Genomic DNA, 25087 nt, shown 5'->3' with positions numbered 1-25087 from the left:
ACATGAAAGTAAATGCTACAGACACCAAGTCAATTGGGATGCTATGGCTTGTAAAATACCATGGTAGCACTTTATTATTACTATATTGATTCTGATTTATACTCACTGATAATTTTTGCATCCCAATAAATTATTATATTTTATATCATAAAATCTGTGATGTCTTTTTTTTACAAAAACATTGTTTTATTGACATAATTAGCCCTGTTGTGGTCAGTATGAAAACAATCATGTTACATACGTTACTCTGTAATGTGGTATGCCGAGTACTTCAGGGTATTTATTATCACATGGTCACAATTAAGATCAACCAAATACAAATGCCATTCAATAACCACCTCTTCTGCTGCCATGGAGTGGTCAGGTATGATTACAAAAATTTTACTTTAATAAACTAAAATTAAAACACACATACCTCTACATAGGATAGGATTTTTTACATTTAATATATGCTTGGATCCACTGGAAGGCTTCCATAGATGGAAGGCCATGATGATTTTCACCAGTTCCCCCATTCTGCTGCAGACCTCTACCTTCCACCTAATGCTGTCCTTAGGGGTCCCTCTGTCCCCCAGAGCAGCATTTTGGGCCATTGTCGGAGAGGGGAGGTGAAAAAAGTCATGTTCCACTGACAGAAATCCCTTCCATTGGCGGGAGTTCTCTGGTAGATCCAAGCCATTAGTAAGCAACAAGAATAAAGAATCCTTCAAGAATAAGCAGACAACGAAACAACACATAAAACTGTAGAGACCTTTCCTGTTATCCTTGTTTAAGATTAGTAGATGATTTTAGGCAACAAACATTGTAGGCCATCTTCACATTTCAAAAACATTTTCTTGATTAATGTGAAATTAGTTCATACCTGAGAAGGAACATTTTTGGGAGGCTCTATACGAATCGTTGGGTCCCATTCTCCAGGAGGGAGAACAGTCACCTGGTCGAGAAATTCATCAATCCCAGCAACCAAGTCATTGCGGTCTTTAGCTTTATATGCAACATCATGAAATACCTGTCAGCGACAGAATGAAGTACTCAGGGTTAGATCCAGCCAGCACTTTCATCCAATTTCACCTGCTTCCTACAGCACCCATCCCAGATGTCTTTTGTCTATGCCAATCACAAGATATACTTTGGTGGTCCAAGGGATCCCTCCTTCCCTATTTCACCAGCAGAAAATATGGTTGGGTCCCCCATATCCCCCATAGGGAGGCAAGCCTCTATGACTCCTCCTCAACCAGACACACAATTTATTTGTGCCATTTTTCAGGGTAGCACACCATGGGAAATCTGCTTTAGTATGCAGTTGTTTCCCTTTAAAATGGTTTAAATTTTGATGTAAGGGGAATATAGTCACAGGCTGCTACAGATAGCAGCACAGTGATATTAGGTGTAGCTGGGGGTAAAATACATTTAAGGGTTTAAAAGAAGTTACCTTTAAATACATGTTAATAAAATAAATTCTAGAGATAAATACCTCATCCGTCATTAATGTTCCAATGGACCTGCCAATCTCATGGTACTGTTGGCCTTTTCCTAATGGTCCCAGCAGAATAAATAAAAACCTGCAAATGAATGGGAAAAAAATATTCAGAGGCCATTCACTTCATATAACACAGCCTTTTAAGTAAAAGCAAGGTGGACAAATCAGGGTCTAAAAACAAGGGCTGAAAAACCGCAGAACATTTAACACTACATTCTTGGTATTCTGAACTGTGGCAAATAGATATGGCAGAAAAACTGACACATCAACTTAGAGTAGTCAAAGGTAAAGCTAAAATATCAAATTTCTATGAAATGTGATATGATTTTATTTCATACACAAACTAGAAAGGTACTCAGCATCTAACTGAGCCCTTCCTCAGATTATAGCAAATGAATTAAATCCAAAATATATATAAAAAAATTTAAAAACCCAATGCCATCAATGAATTCTTCTCTTATCTGCAATTGTAAGCTAAATGGGAAAATGTGTTAAATTCTAAGCCCTCTTTCAATGATCTGATTCAACTTAATGTATTTTTGGTTTTGGTTTTTTTTACTATATTGTTTCTATATTTGTTTTTTTAAAAGGTTTGTTGTTATTGTTGTTTGTTTGGGTGGTGGTTTTCTGTTTGGAACTTTTTGTAATCAAAGAGGCAACCAACATCATAATTCAGAGCAAGAGATTAACTAAGAGACAGTATTAGGAAACCCAGCTTAACATTATTGGTAACTGACATGTTGATTAATGATCCATAATGTATCCATAGCCTAAGTTCTGGTTGTTGTAAGTGTTTTATTAGGAAGCGGCGCACACACACAAGGTCTCACAATAAGTAATAAATATAAATATGTGCAATTGTTTCAGAGCACTGCTATGAATCTGCACATGGTCCACACTTGGATTATTGGCAACAGGTTCACCTCTATCATTTCCCTTTCTGGAAAGCATTTCTAAGAAGCCCTATAGTCCCCGAGACAATCTTGGCCTGTCATTCCTTTCACATGCCCATCGCTCTAGCACCCCACCTACTCTTCCAATAACCTTAACATAAAGATTTCATTTTTCTTTTTAAAAGAGCCGTATTTGGGTCTGTCCTCCTGAGCCACATTTTGCTCCGGAGTCACAGGCTGCAGACTCCCTGCTCCAAAGTGTTTAATCTGCATTACAGACTCCCGCAAATTACAGAGAGGTAGCTATGTGAGTCAGCGTCACCAAGACAAACGAACAACAAAACAAAAATGGAATCTGGCAGCTTGTTAACATCAGGCAAATGCCAGTTGTGTGAAAACTTGTGTCACAAGAATAATGTGCATGTTATTGTGCCATTAGAATCCGGTTTGTTTAGATTCTTACAAAGTATTTGAGCCATTAGGATTGCATATCTTATTTTTGCAGCCTCCATCACAAATTACCTTGTTGGGATTGGGACTTCTGTCAGTCCAGAAATCAGCACTGCGGGGGACAGTCTTACAAAAGCAACGACCGCCCGGTCCAAGAAATCCAGCTCCCCAACCAAAATGTTTGAGGCTTCAGCTCCAGGAGGGATCTTTTTCATGAAATGGAGGTCCACCTGCGCGATCAAAGCAAGAGAAAGGAAAATCACACAGAAAAAAGGATGCACAGGAAACAACAAGAGACTCTAAGACACGTAACAACGTTTTTGTATATCCTTTTGCCAGTGAGGTAGCTTAACATCATGCATCTTCGACCGTAAGTGACTCTGAATTTGTCTGTGCATGTTGCATGAACACAGTGAATATGTAAAGTGTGCAAGCCCTAAACAATTCATGGATGTGATTAATCAATCAAATCTTTAACCATCAATTTTACAAGCTACCAGTTAATCATTACTAGCTGTTTGAAATGGCTTCAAAAGGTTTCTTTGCTTAAGCGCAGAACTAGAAAGCAAGTAAACTTGTCATAGCAACCCAGCCACACTGATACCTTCTGAAAGGCTATCCAGTAAATCCTGCTACTGTGTGTCCTGACTGCCAGTGTCAAACAAGGGAACATGCTTGAAAGTCATAAACCCCAGTCTGAGAAGTGTGTGTGTGTGTGTGTGTGTGTGTGAAGTGCCATCAAGTTGCAGCTGACTCTGGGCAACCTAGTAGGGCTTTCAAGGCAAGAGACTAACAGACGTAGTTTACCATTGCCTTCTTCTGCATAGCGACCCTGGTATTCCTTAATGGTCTCCCATTCAAGTACTACCCTGGGTCAACCCTGCTTAGTTTCTGAGATCTGATGAGATCAGGTTAGTCTAGGACATCCAGGTCAGGGCCCTAAGACACTTACTGCACAGTCCTAACGTACGTGTGTGTGTGTGTGTGAGTGAGTGAAAAGGGATAGGAGCCAGTGTGACCCCTGTGATGGCATAAGTGCCACTTGCACCAGCTAAACTAGCACTAACGCTGGTGCAGGGCCAGTAATACCGACTTGCAAGGCTTGCACTGATGTCAAAGGGGGCATTCCTGGGGTGTTCTTGCGGGCGGAGCTGACATTAGTCAGCTCCCAAAACTCTTATGGCCCAGGAACCCTTATGGCACTTTTTGCAGGTGCTGAATTGTGGCTGCAAAAAATCAGGCGTAGCCCCGTGAAATTCTGTGGAGGAGTTTCACGGGGCTTGGGGGGGGGGGGGTTCATTTTCTTTTAGCTTCTGTGCTGCTACAAGCCACTCAGGTGGCAGTGCAGCTACACTGTCCCCAAGCCCGTCGTACATATCCCCTCCCCATTAGGATTGGGCTGCCCATCATGCTTAAATCCCATTGAAACTGACAAATCCATGAAGAGCCCATTAATTTCATTGGGACTTACTCGCGACTAATGTTTTTTGAATTGTAGCAAAACACGGCACAATTAACTTTACATCTTTGAAACCTCATGAATCTAAGGCAGTAAAATCATTATTGACATTAAATATTTGATATCTTAAAGGTGTTCAGAGTTTTCTCATTGAAGCATAAACAAAAAATGTAATCTGGTCATTTTAAAAACTGGTATCTCACCAAGAGATTATCATCATTCAAGATCTTTATAATGGCATATAAATAGATGTAATTAATGAACTAATTAATTGATTAATGAGTTAATCAGCTGATCTTTAATGTTAATCATTAATGTTAATCATTAGTGTTTGTCTAACTGTGCGATAGAAAGGATTTAGTTACACTTTTGCATTAAGAACCTCTGACATAGTCTAATCTACTATGCATGGAGTGGAGAAAATGGATACAGAGAGCTTTATCTCCCTCTGCCATGAGACTAGAACTCAGGGGCATCCAATAAAGTTGATGGGCAACAGGTTTACGACAGTCAAAGGGGAAGACTTCTTTACTCAGTGAGTTTACTCAGTGAGAACTATGGGATTCATTGCCAGTAAGTGTAGAGATGGCCATGAGCACAGATGGCTTTAAAAGGCAGATTCATGGAGGACAGGTCCATCAATGGCTATGAACTAGAATGACTAAACAGAATCTTGAAATTTAGAGTCAGCAGACCTCGAAACACCTGTGACAGGAGGCAGCATTAGGTCCCTATGCCTTGTTGATTGCCCTCCAGGACAACTGGTTGGCCACTTTGTGAAACAGGATGCGGCACTAGATGGTCCAGTGGTCTGATCCCGTTCTAATGTTCTTGTTTTGTCCAACAGCGTACACATAACTGTTATCAGGGAAATCGCAGCCTAACACAGAGTTAGGCAAACAAGATCATTCAGATCAATGGGCTTATGCACACTTAACTCTCTCTTGGACTGGGGCCATTTATTGCAAAACCCAATGAAATTAATATCAGCTTATAAGAGTGTGCCTCTGATATATGATGTGGCAATGTATTAAACTAAAGCAAGTGGGGCCCCGGGAAACTCATGAGAGTTCCACCTTGCAGAGGTGGAAATGCCATCTCCTGCCTCGTAGAGGCACACAAAACTCACGGGGGGCATCCCATCTACTCCACCCCCTCGCTCACCTTCCAGCCCCGCTGCAGCCAGACAGGACTGCCAGTGGCTCCTGGGTGCCGCAGAGGAGCCACCTTCCCCCCCTCTCAGAGGGCAGGCCCCAAGGCTTCGGTCAAAAGCCGCCTTCCTCCCCCCTCGCTTCCCTTTCTTTCTCTCAGGCTGTTGGCGGTAGCGGTAGCACAGCCCAGGAACTGTGCTGGGCCTGCTCCCCCCACCCCTTGGCAGCAGACACACTGAAGCCCCTGGGATTTTGGACTGAAACGGGCCTTCATTTTACACACTGTTCTGCCAGCTGAAAATTCCAGAGACTTTCCTATCAAGAATCAGAGAGCACTGGAAGGTACTGCGAGCCAACACATAGGGAAGGAATGATGACGGCTAATTCCCCCTGTTTTCGCTCCCCTCCTCTCAGAAAATTAGCCACCTAAGTGAAAGATACGCTGGATTAAAAAGCCAGCCAGCTGAGTGTCTTATTCTGCATGTTTGGCTGCAATCCCATGCAGCTTTTTCTGCCTACCTGTGGAGGAGTATTTAAAATTTTCAATAGGCAGAACTGGGCTGCTCTCTTCTAGTTAGAGTTTCATGAAGCCTGGCTCTCAACAGATGACTAGGCTGCCAATTATAGACATGTCTTATTTCTCACTACAAAGCCTTCCAAATGAAGCCCGATGGAGTACTTTCTACCTGCGCATCCTAAGAAGATAAACTGTAAACCCAACACTCTAATTAGAGCAGTCAAACTGAGACACTCAAAAGCCCGGGAACCTCTCTTGATCCCAGAACAGTAACTAGGAAAGCAATTCTGTAACTATGAGAAGACTGAGAGGAGATGCTTTAGCAGTCTGAGAAAAGAAAGAACTACAGAAAACAAAACAAAAAATCAAATTATCAAATTCAAATTCCTAGCCTTCAAACGACAGTGGTAACAGAGGAAGCCAGACTTTTCTATTGAGGAGCCCCGTGGCGCAGAGTGGTAAACGGCAGTACTGCAGTCAAAAGCTCTGCTGACGACCCGAGTTCGATCCCAGTGGAAGTCGGTTTCAGGAAGCCGGTTCAAGGTTGACTCAGCCTTCCATCCTTCAGAGATTGGTAAAATGAGTACTTAACTTGCTGGGGGTAAAATGTAGATGACTGGGAAGGCAATGGCAAACCACCCCGTATACACAGTCTGCCTCGTAAACGTCGGGATGTGACGTCACCCCATGAGGCACTAATGACCTGGTACTAGCACAGGGGACTACCTTTACCTAAAATGAACAAAGGGAAGTTTCACCTCTATTTATGAATTGCTAAGCTGGAAAACTGGCTGATATAAAGAGAAGAGAGATGCCACCCTAGAGCAATGGCCCTCACTTCCTGATTTTTTCCTCTTGCCAACCATTAAGGTTTAGATGATCTAAATGTCATCTCCTCTCAGATTATAATTTTAAAAGTGTGCTAGAACTAGACTGTAAAACAAATGATTTTAAAAAGATCCTTAAACAAAGCCATAATGGAACATGTACTATCAAGTGTACCGTCCTGTTAAGTAGTTATGAGACATATCCATAATATTATGGCCAAACTGTTGAGTGTACATTTCCAAAGGTAATTGTGAATTTAACCTTTATTCTCAAATAGGTACCTCTCCTCATTCAGGCTGTAAAACAGGGGTGGGGAACCTTTTTGTCGCCAAGGGCCATTTGGTTATTGATAACATCATTTGCGGGCCATACAAAATTATCAACTTAAAAATTAGCTGACCAAGCCGCAAGCAGGCAGCTGCCCCAGATGACCCCCCACACGGGCAAGCAGGCAGGCATCCAACCAGTGGCGCACTCGCCCACCTGGTGGCACAGGATGGTTTGTTGCACCAGCCCACCGTATCCGTCCAGCTGCACGCCAGAGTTACTCCTGCTCTGCATGGTCAGGGCCGGATTCTACAGCCAGCTCCTGCTACCTCTGCCTGCAGGGGTGACATCAGGACATAGTGGCTAAGAACTCACCACCCCCCCCCGCGTGCGCACACATTCTGGCCCTGCGCCCTTTAACCCCTCCATTGTCGCCATTTCCGCCCCCGGCCCTCTTGTGGTACAGAGGGAATACGTTTCTCCACTGCCCAGGTGGGAAAGGGTTATCACAGTTTCTTGGGTGGTCCTAGCAGCTCCATAGCTAACAACTCTCCTGCAAGGGAGAAAAAAGGTTCACATCTGCCTTGAATATAGGCTATACCTGTCCGTGGGAGGGGGCAGATCGCCAGTCTTAGATCCTTCTGAGCTAGAGATCTGCCAGGACCCACGAAGGGCCAGAGCATATTTTGGGGCCCTTAAACGGCCCCCGGGCCTGACATTCCCCCCCACCCCACTGTAAAAGAACTGAAGATGGATACACTAGGAGATCCCAGATTCTCTGAGCCTTTTAAAAATGCTAATAGAATCCCAATTTGATTGGGGTCTTGCGAGGAGGGGGATTTAGTTATTTATATGTTGTTACCCTGCTTTTCTCACCAGTGAAATGAAGCTTATTATATCATCCAGCTCCATTCCCCAATCCCACTATGGTTTCAGTGATTGCAGTTACAAAATGGGCAACCCATCTCTTCCATTAAAATAAACAGGTCCAATAAAAAATGCTACCATACATTACAGTGCTTCCTAAAAATTGATAAAACATTGTTCCTATTTTGTTTTGGGGTATGGATTAAAATAAGGGCCACGGTATAATATGTGTGTGTGTGTGCCAGTGTCCGTGTCCTTTTCAGATGTGTACCAACAGCCCATCAGTCATTCACAGCAGGAGCATATTTCCCATGCAAGTACAGCCTCAGTTTGTGTGAACCTGAAACCTGAAAAATTCAGTAGTCTTTTCATTTCATAGTCATTTCATTTGCTGCATTTGCATGGCAAATACATGTGTTGCCCCTATTCACACAACACATGACCATGTGTATTGGGAAAATCATACGTAGCACATGCTCCCATTAGATGTCGTTGGTAGTCTCCTGGTATGCCTGAGTCTAATATCTGAAAAGGACAATATGTATATATTGGGTTATATAGTGCAGTGTTTCCATGGGTGCATGGACTTCCACCCACAGACCATGATTTTTGTACTTTCCCCCTCTCATGACAGCCTGAAATCCTGCTCCTGGGGGGAGGGGGGACCACTAAGAACAGGACTTCCGGGACATTTTGTGCTGCCATGGCAGGGGGCAGCCATGGAAGTCATGTTCTATGGCCAGAAATCCTTGTGACTGTGAAAATGCTGCACTAGATCCAACCCGTTACCTTCATAGCACCATTTAAGTCACAATGGCAACTGCCTGATGTTCATAAACCTATTTTTATTTGCATTCTGCCTATTGTACCTTTTAAAAATATTATTAAGAGAAACACACAGTGATTTGCATAACATCACGTTGAAACTGAGAGCATGGTTTCATAGTTTGGGAATTTCAAACTGCAGGATTTCCCTCCCCCAACGTGCTTTCCTATTACCAATCTAAACATAAAAACAGTGACCAAATCCAACATAAACTGTTAAAGTGACCATTTTCATGTCTATCTTACAGCCATCTGTCAGTAGCAGTGTGTGTCGTCTTTGATGGTATTTACAAAGTTGTTTTCTTGCAAATGGCTCTGGCACACGGTCAGAATTCAAGCATAATGCAATTGTCAGTTTCATGAAACGCATCTCAAAACTTTAACGTCTCCCAAACTTAAACGGAACAAAGCCTTGATTTTGCTGTTTTGCCATCTTATGTACACATTCCTTATGGAAAAATAATTTTAAAGTTTACATATTGATCCAATACCAAGGAATTATCACTGATAGCTTGAAATGCAACCGTGCTTTTTTAGTGAGGGGTATACCACAGATGGAGTCAAGCATATGTACATGTTTGGAAAGGATGTAGAGTGGTGTTGTTTTTTTAAAAAAATTGAAAGACAGTGTAATTGAAGCCTCATGTTCTGGTGGAAAGGAAGCCATGTAGTGATGTATTTATAACAGGCTGCTCCCACATCCCTCCTTACACATTTGAATAACAGCCTTCCTGGGTTTCAATGTGAGTAAAGCACAGTAATTCTGGAAGTGAGCAAAGCATTTACCTTGTGAAAATATTTACACTTTCACTATGTTCTTCTAGTCCAAAAGTTGGCAACTTTTTTGCTTAAGCCTGCCAGCTTCTGTTTTAACCTCACTCAATTCCATTCAGTTCCCTGTACCACATGTCTTTTGTCCACACGTATCTGATGATCCTCTCCACAGCTGGCTAAAGGGGACTCCCTCCTCCTTTTTTCACCTGTAGAAAAGCCGGCTGGATCTGACCCCAGGTATTTCTTTGCAGCCTGTGTTGTACCACCACTGCCACCTTGGCAACTGTGGCTGTCATATTGCAAGGATCAGACAGAAAATCAGGATAGGAAGACATCAGATGAGCATGGACCTGTGGTGGGGAGGGGTCTCTATGCTAATTTCTATTGTCTACTGTTGTGCCTGCTAGGGGCTTCTGTCATGGAGGGGAAAGGAATCTAACAGACATTTTCTACCCAATCCAAAAATAGTTGGCCAGCAAGTGAAACTAACCCAACAATGCCAAACATTGATCATTCTCCCCACGTTTAGTCATCATGAAGGAGACTCTGACAGTTTCATGTATTCCAAGAAACCATTTCCATGTAACACAAGGAAGTAATGGTGGCCACTGGGCCTCACGAATTGCAGGTATGGAAATCTACCAGTTGTTTTTCAAGCACAAATATATATATTAGGTGATCAACGTGTAGGGATGGATCCCTCTAGAAACAGATGTGATATTCCACTAGGAAAAAATGGTCATCCAGAAGTTCATCTTCTGTTGGCTGGGGTTAGATGCTGCAGCCACCAAAACTGCTTCATTCAATCGCACAGAGGGAGGGCCAACTTCTCTCATGTCTGCTCTCCCTCCACACACAGTTAGTCAATGAGATGGGGGGTGGGGGGGTCATCTGTACCAGGCTATGGAGTCTTCATCATTCTTGGGTGGAGGAGAAGGACATAGTCCTTCTGCATATCTATTTTCTTGCCCATTTCAAGGTAGGCGGGGCTCCAAAGCCCAGATCCCAGTGCTTTTCAGAGGTACTGCAACAGCTTCCTTTTTGAACTTGCTATTAATGACTGACATTTTGCTACTATGTGAGAAAGTTATATGTGGTGGTGGGGACAGCCTAATTTGTGAGATTTTTGTGACAATTCACCTGGATAACAAAAAATTTGTAATTTTTAAAAGTCTGTGCTTTAAATATGTTGACCCTTCAGAGTAGGACAAGAGTTTTTGTTATACAATTATATTGTGTATTTGTTCTAGTGTGTCTAAACTGTTGACTGCTGTGCTGGTATGACATGTTTTAAATTGGGACTAACATTAGCAAATAGAAAAGCCCGAGACTCTGCTTGCAATCGCTGTGAGAAAGATAGCCAGAGTGTGTCCTCACCTCTCTCTCTCTCTCTTCCTGATGCGGATGTCCTTTTTCATGTCTTTGTTTCATCCCAAATAGACTACTGTTATGCCCTTTCTGCTGGTCTCCTAGTCCCTGCACGCACAATTAACAGACTTCAGCTGGTACAAAAGGCTGCTTCGCATATTTTGTCTGGCACCAGATGGAGCAAGCACATAACTAGTTCTAGCTTCATTACGCTGACTGCATGGCATATTCAGCAACGGAGCCCAGACACTTCTTGCATCAGTTCTAAGAGAACGGAATCTTGGTTCAAGATGTCTTGCTGGATCCTCATTTGACCCAGCTGGGGTCCACTCTCAGGGCTATAGCTTCGCACAATTCCCACTCCAGCGAAATTTTCAATAACTAAAACACCATTGACCTCTTTCTTTTCTCATGCATTATTTTATCAGCCATGCTCTTTTGTAATGTGCAACGAAGTATCAAAAACTAAGTTAGGAATGTAGCGAAAAACTATTCTTAGTATTATTGCTCAGTCAGTTAGTATGTAGAAGACAGGACAACAAAATCAGATCTTTGGCTCTGACAAAGCTTTATCAGAGAAACCAGATGCAATACGTAATAAGCCATTTTCTCCTGACCTGCTATGTCAGAGGCAATGAAATTGCCCAGCAGCAAGGGCTATGAATTACCATTGCAGTAATTAAAAATGATATATAATCTGAGAATTCCAACCCAATTCACCAATTGGGACTTCCTTCACAAGCCATCCCTGCTTCTGAAAATGCAACATGGGAAACCTGGGTGCACCTATGACCAAGAGTTAGGAGAAGACATCAGTTTTATGAATCCTCAGCTTCTACAGTATTAACCATCGACTACTGGGGCCTGCCTAGCAAGTTGCCTTTCTGAAAGTGCTATTGGTCTCCACCATCACTGGCTAACCAGCTAGTCCTACATAGGCAACCTTGAGCAAAGTTACACCCTTCTAAACCCACTGACCTCAATGGACTTAAAAGGTAGTACTTCTCCTTAGGACTGCATTGTTAGTAGAGATGGACTCCGAAAAAGGAAGCCAGTGGGAGAGGAATACACAACAGCCACAGTGCTGAAAATGGAAGTCCAGTGCATAAGAGTTTGCTGTGAATATCTTCTCCAAAGACCCCCAGTAGCCTACTGCTGAGATAAAATGAGACTAGAGCCATCTTTTGTTCTCAGAAATTTACAGTGCAATCCTAACCAGAGTTATACCCTTTTTAAGCCCATTGACTTCAATGGACTTAAAAGGGGGTAACTCTGTTTAGGATTGTACAGCTAGCGGGCTACTTTAATCCCTTGTTATCTAAGCAGCCACAACTACAAATGGGAGAAATTCTCATTCTCTCTATGTTGTGGAAAATGCCTGTTCCTCTCTGATGTGAAATACGTTACCGTATATACTCGCGTATAAGCCGAGTTTTACAGCCCAAAAAAAGGGCTGAAAAAGCCGGCCTCGGCTTATACGCGGGTCAATACGGTAGGGGAGGGGAGGGGGGAGGAGGGAGGAGAGAGGGGGCAACTTACCGCCGCCGCCATCGCCGCCGCCACTGCTGCCGGGCCCATGCGGCTTCCCTCGGCCAGGAGCGCCCTGTGAGGGCCTCCTGCGGCCTCTGGAAGGCCGCGCGGCCGCCGCTGCCGGACACACCTTGCTCCCCCCCCACCCTGGAAGGGCCAGGGGAAGCATCCTGCGGCCTCTGGAAGGCCGCGTGGCCGCCGCCGCCGAACACACCTGGCTCCCCCCGCCCTGGAAGGGCCGGGGGAAGCATCCTGCGGCCGCTGCAAGGCCGCGCGGCCTGGCTCCCCCCGCCTTGGGGGGCCCACCACCGCCACCACCGCCTTCGCCGGGCCTGAAGGTAAGCCTGCGGGGGGGAGAGGGGTTATAAGCCGACCCTCGGCTTATACGCGGGTGCCTAATTTTTCCCCATTTTTGGGGAGAAATTAGGCACCTCGGCTTATACTCGGGTCGGCTTATACATGGGTATATATGGTAATCTTTCCTTTGTTCCATTTTGAGACATAAGGATGGCTTGCAAGGTAATATTTCTACAACATCTCCTAAACATTGAGGATGTCCTCATAGTAGTATGCAAAGAAATGTTCCAAAACATGATTTCCTGGTAGCTTTACTTCCATCATTCTTAAAGTTCCCCCCCTTTTGTTTTAACTAAAATCTGTGCCATACAAGTCAACAATGTGCAACACTAATCTAAACATGAATTACTTCACAAACATGCTTGCTACACAAATGTTCACTTTCTCCAGGCAGTAAAGTTTTACCTTGCTGAAGTCAACTGTGCTGTTTTCTCGGCTTACATCATTCTTGATTTCAAGGCTGGCTGGTGCAGACTGGGGGGAAACAATCTGACCTGCTAAAAAAGATTGTTATTACAGGATACTAACAATTATGTATACAATTATGTATACAGCTATGAAACATTCAGTGGAGTAGCCATTCAAATTCGAGAACTCACATAGTTATTTATTTATTTAAAACATTTATTAGCCGCCTTTCTTCCTAATGGAGCTCAAGGCAGCTTACAGCATAGGCAAAACACATATTCTGTGCATATGAATTGGAATAAAAAAGGCCAGGGACTATTTTGTAACATTTCAGCAAGGCAAACAGTACACTACTTGTAAGGACAGAATAATATATTTTGGCTACGCAAAACTTTTGAAATGAATTAGAGCTAGTTTAAATAACTAGACTGAGGAGCAGGAGAAGAGTCTGTGAGTTTAAATCGAATAGATCTATCAGTAGTCCAGTACACCAATTACAGAGGGTTGGTGCAGCCAGCAACTTGTACTATAGCTTTAGCAGGGATCCCTCCTCCACTTGTATTTAAGTCACCATCATGAAACCACTGAAAGGTGCCTGAATGTTATCACAGTAAATGTGTTTCCATAGACTTAAAATTGTTTAATAGACTGTTTCATCTTTCTTCCTTTGGAATATAGTTACGAGAGAATGGGTAAGTATCCGTTAAATAATTCTCTGCACTCTTACCAAGCCACAATTTCCTTGAATCGTTAGGGGACAGGACATTTGAATTGATAGCAAAACACATATATTGGTAATTTTGATATGCCCAGAGTATTAAGCTAGATGGGTCTATGGTCTGAAGCAGCCACATTTTTAATTGAACCTATTATTTGATTGGTTTCCTTCAAAAATTGTAAGATAGCAGCCAAACAAAATGATTATGTCAGAAATTCATTAAGAATGTGTGGGTATGTATGTGTGTAGGCTTGCTATTTGTCCATGACTCGTGGGTAAATCCCCCCACACTTAGGCCCAATCCATCACTCTTAGGGTTGCCAACCCCCCGGGTACTAGCTGGAGATCTCCTGCTATTACAACTGATCTCCAGCCAATAGAGATCAGTTCACCTGAAGAAAATGGCCACTTTGGCAACTGAACTCTATAGCATTAAAGTTCTTTCCCTCCCCAAACCCCCGCCTTCCTCAGGCTCTGCCCTAAAAACCTCCCACCAGTGGCAAAGAGGGACCTGGCAACCCTATGGCAGGAAAATAGTGACACTTTAGGAATCTCCCCATGTCCCTGTGGTTTTTATCATAGAGATATGTGGAAATTCCTAGATTGTCACCCAGAAGTGCTGCCATATCCTCCCCAAGCTCCATCTTCCCCTGATACCTTCCCCAGACACCTTCCCCGTACATCAAAATCTCCTGGCATTTGCTAAGGCAGTATAAAGGTAAAGTTAAAAGTCCCCTGTGCAAGCACCGGGTCATTCCTGACCCATGGGGTTACGTCACATCCCGACGTTTCCTAGGCAGACTTTGTTTGTGGGGTGGTTTGTCAGTGCCTTCCCCAGTCATCTTGCCTTTACCCCCAGTAAGCTGGGTGCACAGTATAAGTAACCTTAATCAGAGAGGGCCATTTGACCTGGGCTTCAAGCACAAAGGGGGCCTAAAATTTAGACACACGTTTTGGGGGGACATTTATTATGTTTCACAACTTGTTTTTTGCTTATCATGTGTCATCATTTTTAATTTTTATTATGGCTAAGGGCCTCAAAAGCTGGAAGTGGCCAGGGCTTCTCTGGACCCCTAAGAGAATCTGTACGTGTGTGCATTTATGTTTGTGTCTCTAAAGGAGCCCAACTGTGTGTTGGCCTACTATTCACAAAATTCTGGAAAATGTTATCAGGGATTCTGGAAATCAGGAGATTGATTAAGATAACCATGAAAAACTTCACGCTGGAAGAAAACTGATGTGAAACATGAATGAACATTTGAATTGGTCTAAATCTCATGCAATATAGGATTTTTTTTACACTACCTCTGGACCTTCAAGGAGCTTACAGAACCCAAGGTTAGAAGATGAGGGAGGGAGGTACAGAGATGAGATGAGCCTGTTAGAGACAGATACAACAAAGACAGAGCAAAATAAAGCAATGTGAAGATGACTTACACAATAGCAGAGTTCAAGTTACATACAGTTACTTGTGGGCACAAGAACACAGGGAGAAGAAAGGATTACTATGAAGCGAAAAATGATTAAGAGATACATGACCCTTATATCAAAACTATGGGTTAATAGAAATTCATGAGCAAAGGTAGTAAGCTTGAATAGGATGAACAGAAAACAAAAATAAATAGAGAAGACTTGTTGCTCTGGCTACTGAAGGAACAGATGCCTCAACTTGTTCCAAGGCTGCAAAAAAGGTGACCCAGTAATGGCTTTAACACAGAGCTGGATTTACGCACAAACTAAAGAAGATACCCTTTGGGGCCTCAAATTATGAGGGGTCTCTAAATAAAAAAATGTTTACATTTCAAGTTTTACATAATTAGTTAAGAAAACACACATTTGTTTGGTAATGCTATGAGGCCTCTTAAATTTGACTAGGGGTGCCAGGTCCAGGAGCTGTTTGGGGATGGGGCTTCTGAGGGGAAAGCATTGCTAATGCATTGATGACACATGAGTAAAGACCTGAAAGTGACATCATGGCCCCTGCAACAATCCAGGAATCCCCAAAACAATATGGTAAATGCCATAGATCGAATTAATTCCTAGAGCACTACATGGGTGGGAAGGAGTGACATCACTTCTAGTTCATCACCTGGAAGTGATGTCAAAATGTCAGAGGCATTGTCCCCCCACCCTTTTCCTCATGCTGCCCACTGGAACAAGGGTGGGGAACGGAGGGAAGAGGTGGGAGTTGCCCTGCCCTAAGCAGGCTCCTGGCAACCTTAATCTGGCCCTCCTTAAAGATTCAAGGAATACAGTGTAATGATATTTCTGAATAGGTTGCATATGTTTTGTAAGCCTCAAACTTGGTACATAATTTCTAGGTAGACAACTGGGCAATGTACTAAGGGCAATATACTAGTGGCACCACATTACTGGAAGGCTCAACTAACTACTTAGCTGCTGGTGTTCAGACACCAGCCATTTTTATTGCACCACGTTTTTGGTTGATCTGTTTAAGTCTTGTTAGGTCTCGTTCTCTTTGTAAATAAATGGCTTGCTTGCTGCTGGTTTGTTGAGTTTCATTGTCCTTTTCATTGGGCTGATTTTAACATTATTATCCTTATGCAACTGGCAGTCAGCCACTCTGAACAGAAATTGGTAGGGTTGCCAGCTCTGGGTTGGGAAATACATAGAGATTTTGAGGGTGGAGTCTGCGAGTGGCATGGTATGGGAAGGGGAAGGACCTCAGCAGAGTATAACACCATACATTCCATCCTCCAAAGCAAATTTTCTCCAGGGGAATTTATCTCTGTATTCCAGAGATCAATTATAATATCAGGAGATCTCCAGGCCCTACTTGGAGGTTGGTAGAAATGGGGTTGGATCCAACCATCTTTTCCACTGGTGATAAAAGAAGGAGGGAGTCTCCTTTGACTATCAAGAAGGCTATGCTGGGAATCGTGGTACCTGCATGGGTAAAGAGCTATGTGGGATGGCGAGATTGAGAGCAAAATTTGGCAGGGTCCAGCCCACTGTTTTCTAAATGTAGGATGTCAGTATCGTAATACATATAAGCTTTGGTTTCTAAGGAGTTCTCCGCATTTTCTCACAAATATGTTATGACTAATACAGCTGGTTCACAATGTGGTGGCGAGGCTCCTTACTGGACCTCACCCCCAGATCATATACAGCCAGTGCTTCGTGTTCTGCACTGGCTCCAGCTGGACTATTGGATCAGGCTCAAGGTGCCGGTTTTAACCTTTAAAGCCTTACACTGTCTGGGACTCTTGTATCTTTGGGACCGCCTCTCCTGGTATACCCACTGAAGAACACTACATTCAGCTGATACTAATCTGCTGTGGTCCCCGCCCCTAGAAATGAAATGTGCAGCTGTCCTCAACGAGAGCCAGGACTTTTCAATCCTGGCTCCAGCCTAATGGAACGCTCTGCTTGGTAGCATCAGGGCCCTGCGGGATCTGAAAGAGTTCTGCAGGTCCTGTAAAACAGAGCTTTTCCACCAGGCTTACAACTGAGGGCAGCCGCAGCTGTTATCTGTGCTGGCCTCCCTACCTCCCCTTCCTTCTTTCTTCAACATTGATTCTGCACATGCAGTGACTTGTGGGGTCCTCCCTGCTTACAGCCTTTCAGCGAATGGTTTATGATCTTATGCGCCATGCATGGTTTTAATAGTTAGATTTCTGCGCTGTGTTTTAGTATTTTAATTGTTTTATTGATATATTTATTTTATTATGTGATGATTTTATGGCTGTTCTCTGCCGGGGAGGGAGGGCTACAAAGTGAAATAATAAATAAATAAAATACTTTGAAGTAAGCTATCTTATACTGTTTCAGACCATTGGACCATCAAGCTCAGTACTGACCATTCTGATTGGCTGTTTTTCTCCAGAATTTCATGAGAGACAGCATGGTCTAGTGGTTAGAATGTGGTACTAGGCTCTAGGAGACCTAGGTTCAAATCTGCATTTTTCCATGGAAGCTGACTGGGTGACTTTGAGCCAGTCACTCTCTCAGCCCAGCATCCTCACAGGGTTGTTGTTAGGATAAAGAGGAGGGGATAGCTATGCTGTAAGCTGCTTTGGGTCCCCACTGGAGAGGAAAACTGTATAAATATCAAAATGAATAAAATAAAAATGATGAGTTTTTCCCCCTAACACTTTCCACCCAAGATCCATTAGATGGAAAAAGTCAAGGATTTACCCATGAACCTTCTATTGCATTTTGACTCAGCACTTTGTAGATAAACTGTCAGTCTATACAGTAAATGATTTATAACTATATGAATCCTAAACTACTACTAGCAAGAAAGGGTATTCTGCTAAAGATCAGTGTCCATTAGAAGAAGGGGGAAATGAAATTAACTTGTTTGTCTAAGAGAAATACTATTTTATTTTCTACAAAAACAGGGAGCTGTCCTTAATTTGCATGCAATACAGTAATAAAAAACCTTTCTTTAAAATCTTTTTAAGGAGATTGTCTTACATTTATGCTGGTCTTCTTTCCAGATAAGCAAAATGGTGACAGATGAAAACTTTGTACTCTCAAAATTGAGAACCAAATAGGGTTGCCAGGTCAAGCCTGGCAACCAGGGGGAGATCTAAGGGATGGGGACATGGAGGCAGCCATTGGCAATGGTGTGATGTCACTTCTGGGTTTTCTCTGGAAGTGATGTTAGTCCTTTCTAGGAATCACTGAAAACTCTATGGTTTTACCACAGAATTTCTGATAATTTCTAGAAAGATGAGATGTTACTGCCAGGTTTTTCTTGGAAGTGATGTCACACCATTGACCTGATGGCCATTTTTTCAATACTCCACATAGAGCAAAATAATTTACGAGGTGCAGCAAAAATGGGGAAATAACTCCCCCCACCCTAGCTGGAGAAATGGCTTGGGGGGAAGGCAGAAGCCCTTCCTCCCAGGCGACAGAATTCCAAGCCCATTTGGGCTCTCTTTATTTTTGTTTTACAAGCTACACAGCAGCTGCAGGGAATCTAAGTTGGGTTCCGGTTCCCCAGACCCAACTCTTGTTATAGACTAATGTGCAGCTTGGTACTGAGAATAAAGCCCATTACAACTGTTATTTATTACTTCCAAATGGGAGATAAAACTGAGGAGTCTGCAGCATCAGTCTCACTTAGGTGGTAAAATTTAAGCTGTACTACTTCAGCATACACTGCTGATGGGTACTCACATGACTAAATATTCTGCATCCTCCAAAATTCCTTGACTAGAGAAAACTAGCATGACAGGGAAAGGTCTGGACTAGAACCCTCATTCCTGTCATGTTATATTCTGTGGCCAGGGCTTATTTTTTATATGGAGCAGTCATGCAAACAGTCATGCAAACTCCTACCTGCAGTATGAAGAGGTACAGTGCTGACACAGACTTACTCACTCAGTAATAACCACACATCAATGAGGCATTTACCGGATAAATAAAGTAAACATGATAGAATGCCATGGCTTTAGGATACCATATTTCAGAAAAGTACACACTGAAATCTAGATTATTTTCCAGCTAAGAAAATGCTAATAATTTGCTGCTATTTTTATATAGCATCAAAAGGGCAGTGTTGATTTTTTTTATGGTGGTTTACAGCATTGAATTCATTAAATCATAATCCTGAACACAAGTTTATGCAGCCCCCTAACGCTACTCTAATAAGACTGCCTGCCCCTCCAAAATTCGTAACTGCACCTCCATGCTGTGGTTTCCAAGTGAATCGCCAAAGAATTCCTTGGAATCCACCAAAAAGAAAATGCTGTTAATGGAACTGGAAATATTTGTTTCCATTTAGTAAAGACCATCAAAAAACTTCAAAAATTTGCAGTTGCATTGAAGCCAACTCATAAAGTTAGGTGTATGTTAAGAATGCAGGATACAAACATGCAGTGTTTGGTTTTCCCATTCTCACTGTTTAGGTGCCACTCTAACAGCTTTACAAAGACCATGAACCACAACCTAAGGCGTTTCAGTCACAACCCTTGAGCCGCTTACCTGTACTATGCCCACTGATTCCAGCTGAGCTCAGTCTTATGACCCAAGGATAAGCTTTAACAAACGTTTCTTAATTGAGCCTCTCAAAGTTAGGATAATGAGATAATTGGATTGGAAAGCTCAGTCCTTTCCCACCCCAATCCCAAAGCCTCGCTGTGCCAGCACTTAATTGGTTAGGAAATGCCATAAGCACAGCTACATTCACATCGCATGGCAAGGTGTTTATCTGAGGAATTCCTTCCCCGCTATACTTCAGATACATAACGGTCTATAATTTTTACTGAAAATAATTCACGACCGAGCCATAAAATTAAATATAGACAACTATAACACATACATAACCTGACCAGAGAGACCAGACAGAAAAAGACTACAGTACAGCCTTATAAGCACATGACAAAAAAGGAGGGCCTTGCATACCCTATTGAATGTTTATAGGGCTCCTTCCCAGCTTGGAAGGTTTCATCAATACCCTTATGAGAGGCAGCATGCTGTAGTGGCTAGAACACTGGGCAAGGATCTGGGAAACCCAGGTTCAAATACTCACTCTGGCATGGAACCTCACTGGGTGAACTTGGGCCAATCATTCTCTCTCAGCCTATCCTGTCTCAAAGGGATGCTGCTGTCAGAATAAAATGGAGGAGGGGAGAATGATGCTGTAAGCCACTATGAGTACCCAATGCTGTGTGTATAAAGTGTCGTCAAGTTGCAGCCAACACCAGCAAGGGGCTTTCAAGGCAAGGAAGAAGCAGAGGTGGTTTGCCATTGCCTTCCTCTGCAGAGTCTTCCTTAGCAGTCTCCCAGCCAAGTACCAACCCCACTTAACTACCAAGATCTGATGGAATTTGGCTATACCATGCTGCCTTCCCTCCCAACCAACTGTCGAGAAAAGAAGAAGAAGAGAAGAAGAGTTGTTTTTATATGCCGACTTTCTCTACCACTTAAGGGAGACTCAAACCGGCTTACAATCACCTTCCCTTCCCCTCCCCACAACAGACACCCTGTGAGGTAGGTGGGGCTGAGAGAGCTCTAACAGAGCTGTAACTTGCCCAAGGTCATCCAGCTGGCTTCGTGTGTAGGAGTGGGGAAACAAATTCAGTTCACCAGATTAGCCTCCTCCACTCTACTCCACTCTACTCCACATCAAACCTGGTTCTCCAGATCAGACTCCACCGCTCCAAACCACCTCTCTTAACCACTTAACCACTACACCACACCGGCTCTCATAATACCTCATGATTCCAGGACCATCACTGCCAAGCTATGTCTCATAGCTCTTAACTTGTTCTGTCCAGCTGATCTTAAACAGGGCAAGGGAAAATGCAGAGAAACATGCATTCTACTATGATGTGCGGTAATATAATGTTATGTGTGGTATTCCTGCAAAATTGTTATGCCGTGGGCGGCAGTGGACAACCTTAAGATTGGGATGCCAACCACTTTGCTGCTTAGAACCAAATCCCTTGCTTGTTTGACACATAGGTAATGAAAAGTTTAGAAACCCTTACAAAATAGTATTGACACTTTACCATTTTTGTCCATGGAATGAGGTTCGGATTGTTTCTTGCCAATATCGGCAAAAGACCTCACTATGGGGATCCTATTGCTTAGCTTCTTCTGATTCTGGTGATGGTGCTGTTTGAGCAATGCTTCATGTACTCTGTGCCGAACATCTTCACTGAGCTGCCCTGAGCTTACTTGTTGATCGAGGATCATGTCTGAAAGGTGAAAGATAACCATTATAAGGTGTCAAGATCGTCATTAGCCAACCATCAACAAGCGCCTCCAAAAAACTAACCAGCAGTACTGATGACTACTTAGTTAAAACATTTAACGTAAAATATGATCCACAGATGACGTTACAAATCTGAGAGTCAAGGGAGACTGCTGTAATTTCTTTGTTCACTGAGAAAATGTTACACCACCTCTCCAGAGACAACTCACAAACATGATAAAACTTATATAAAAAACATTAAAATCATTAAAAACAAACTATAAAAAATACCTAGTCATAAAACACAGTCAGAGCATAAACCATGATACAATCTATGTATTATCCCATAACAACCATGTACTTTAGTGGTTCAAGTGTCACACTTGAACTGAAGATACCCAGGTAAAAATCTCCACTGAGCTCAGAGGCTCACTGGTTGACCTCCTGCCAGTCTCTTTCTTTTTCTCCCTCAGCCTAAAATAACACAGAGATTTCTTGTAAGGATAAAAGTATAGAGAGAACTCTGAGCTTCTTAGACCAAGAGAAGGATAACAGAAAGATAAATGATATGAAATAAAACAGGAGTCCAGTGGCACCTTGAAGACTAACACAATTTATTCCAGCATAAACTCTCGTGAGACAGAGCATGGCGCGTTCATCCATTAGATAGATTCGTTTTTGTTAGAAGCTGCAAGCAGAAAGGCATTGCCAAAAGAGGAGCCAGTTTCAAACTAGATCCAATTTAAAAAACTAAACAGTCCGCTCAAAGTCAGTGAGGAACACTCCCAAGTGTTGCTAGATCAGTAAAGTAGGAGATGCAGTGAGAACATACCAAGTATAGAGGGTTGCTGGTATGAATGGTCATGAATTGTGGTATGAATGGTCATGTATAACCTGTTGTCATTTTCTGCCAGCAGGTGAAGACTTTTTAAAATTTCCTTTGGCATCTCCACAGTGATACCTCCTTCTTAACCAATGTTTTCATTGTTGTTTTTGTGTCCTACAAATCTTTTAACTCTGTTTTTAACTGGATTGATGATGTGTGTTTGGGGGGGTTGGTTTTAATATGTGGTTTTATCATGTATGTTCCAAATTGTTAGCCATCTTGGTGGCCCTTGCAACCACAGAAAGGTGGGATACAAATTTTGTAAATAAAATAAAATAAAATATAACATCTAGATTATTTCACACGTCTAATGAATCAGGCTATTGGCTGTGAATTGTCAGCTGTTACATAAAAGATAATTCTTACGTAACAACCAATCCAGAGACGGAAGTTTCGAAGTCCAGTGAAAAGAACCATACATTGGTACACTGGGAAGAAGGTTGATTTTAATGGTTTTATACTGTAATTTTATCTCATATGTATAAAATTGTTAGCCGCCTTGGCAGCCTTTGCAAGGGCAGAAAGGTAGGTTATAAATTTTGTAAATAATAATAATACATGCATACACAAAAATAACCCCTATTTCTGCATTCCAGTTGGTTCCTTGGCTACTTTGATGGGGCTATGTGTACAGGAGGAAAGATTTAGGTACTGAAGTATAAACTTAATATGGCAGGGCAGAGGACAAAGACTGAAGAGGGAAGCCACTCAAAGATGGCATTAAGTATTGTGTTGTTGCGATTTCAGATATCTGGGGGGAAATGAAGAAGAAGAAGAAACCAACTCATTTTCTTTCACATGATGAAAAGCATTTTCTATGAAAGAAGAAGAGTTGGTTTTTATATGCTGCTTTTCTCTACCTTTTAAGGAGAATCAACCCGGCTTACAATCTCCTTCTCTTCCTCTTCCCACAACAGACACCTTGTAAGGTAGGTGAGGCTGAGAGAGCTCGAAGAGAACTGTGACTAGCCCAAAGTCACCCAGCTGGCTTCATGTGGAAGAGTGGGGAAACCAACCCAGTTCACCAGATTAGAGTCCACCGCTCTTAGCCACTACACCACGCTGGCTCTCAAATGAAGGGATCATTGGATCTTTCCTGATAAGAGTAAAGCTTTAAAACAAAAGGAAAGATTCACCGGAAGCAACCTTAAGCAAGTCTATTCAGAACTGTTCTATGAAATGGACCTTACAGGATTTGCAGCCATACTAAACCCACTGAATCAGTACTACTTGAGCATTAAGCATCTTTGCATATTCATTAGATACTGGGCCCTACTGAAACTGTGACACGAGTCAGTCACGAACTCTTTGTGAAGATTATTAAAATAGCTCAGGAGAGTCTTCTCAACACAACACCACATTTCCTAGTAAGAGGAGTCATGAAACAAGAAGGGCACACAGTCAAACTGATATTCAATTTAATATGTCAAATGCACAGCAGATGAGTCAAGCTTTTTTACTTGTCAATAGTAAGGGAACAGGGACAACATTAAAATAGGTACTCCAAATAAAACTCAGAGAGTTATATACGCATGAAGCACAAAGCAGTTTGTCATATGAGGTAGGGAAGACACAAAATGCACTTCCCTTCATGTTATTACTAATATGCCTTCTAACAAATGACATTTAAAAACACAGGGACCATTTATACTGGGACCAGGCGAACAGCCCAACTCGGGTGGTATTGCATTAGTGAGTCAAATGTCATGCAATTTCCATCATTCACACACACAAGTATAATTGTGGCTCCACACAATGTTGTCATCAGTCTGCCGTTCTCCTGTTCCTTCGCTGTCACAGTTCTGATTTTTCTAGCAGCTGGTTTGTTGCAATTTTTTTTCTCCATAACAGAAGCACAATATTTGTGGCCCATGGGAAGTCTTTTTGCCATATTTTATTTGTTCTATTTACAAAATGTATACACGGTCTTTCTGCTCTCATCGGGACCATCAAGGCAGCTAACATATTAAGAACATACATATTAAAACTTGTCTTAAAACCATAGAAACCAAACAAAATCGTATTATTAAAACCAAAGCTAAAATAAATAAAAAAACATTTTAAAAAATTAAAATATGGGGCAGGATGGAGTGATCACTGAAGGAATGCTAGATGAAACAAAAAAAAAAGTCTTCACTGGCTGGCAGAAGACAGCACCAGAAGGGGACAGGCGAGTCTCTCTGAGGAGATAGTTCCAGAGTTTTGCTGCCATGACAGAGAAGGCCCTCTTCTAGGTTGCCACCCACCTCATCTCAAGAGGTAGGGCCACCTGAAGCACGGTCTTGGCTGATGGCCTTAATACGGCTTTTTGGGGGAGCTGTCAAGACACAGCTGATTTACGGCGACCCTGTAGGGTTTTCAAGGCAAGATACATTCAGAGGTGGTTTGCCATTGCCCGCCTCCGCGTCATGACCCTGGTATTCCTTGGAGGTTGCCCATCCAAATACTAACCAGGGTCAACCCTACTTAGTTTCTGAGATGTGACAAGATCAAGCTAGCCTGCAGCTATCCAGATCAGTGCTCGTTATGACTTTCAAAGTCCTCCATCATGTGGACCAAGGGTGTTCGAAAGACTGCCTGCTTCCTTATGAACCTGCACATGTATGGTTATCATCTGAAGCCCAGCTTCGTGTTCTG

The 25087-nt window shown here is 42.6% G+C and overlaps 1 protein-coding gene across 7 annotated transcripts in view; it reads right to left on the bottom strand.

Moving 5' to 3' along the window:
- Positions 1–25087, bottom strand: part of SLC4A10 (solute carrier family 4 member 10) — a 204729-nt gene that overhangs the window by 48723 nt on the left and 130919 nt on the right. For 4 of the 7 annotated variants that reach the window (XM_056861658.1, XM_056861656.1, XM_056861662.1 and 1 more), the window contains exons 6-11: positions 21380–21568; positions 13172–13263; positions 10889–10987; positions 2896–3053; positions 1475–1562; positions 863–1009 (exon numbers count right to left, since the gene is read on the bottom strand). In XM_056861658.1, coding sequence (XP_056717636.1) covers positions 863–1009; positions 1475–1562; positions 2896–3053; positions 10889–10987; positions 13172–13263; positions 21380–21568 — 773 coding nt within the window. The remainder of the gene's footprint in view (positions 1–862; positions 1010–1474; positions 1563–2895; positions 3054–10888; positions 10988–13171; positions 13264–21379; positions 21569–25087) is intronic. The other 3 variants (XM_056861657.1, XM_056861660.1, XM_056861661.1) reach the window with 3 other exon arrangements.

Source organism: Euleptes europaea, chromosome 15, assembly GCF_029931775.1.
Source record: "Euleptes europaea isolate rEulEur1 chromosome 15, rEulEur1.hap1, whole genome shotgun sequence".
Lineage (NCBI taxonomy): Eukaryota > Metazoa > Chordata > Lepidosauria > Squamata > Sphaerodactylidae > Euleptes > Euleptes europaea.
The sequence above is the reverse complement of the archived record's forward strand: the minus strand, read 5'-3'. Positions and strand labels throughout refer to the sequence as shown.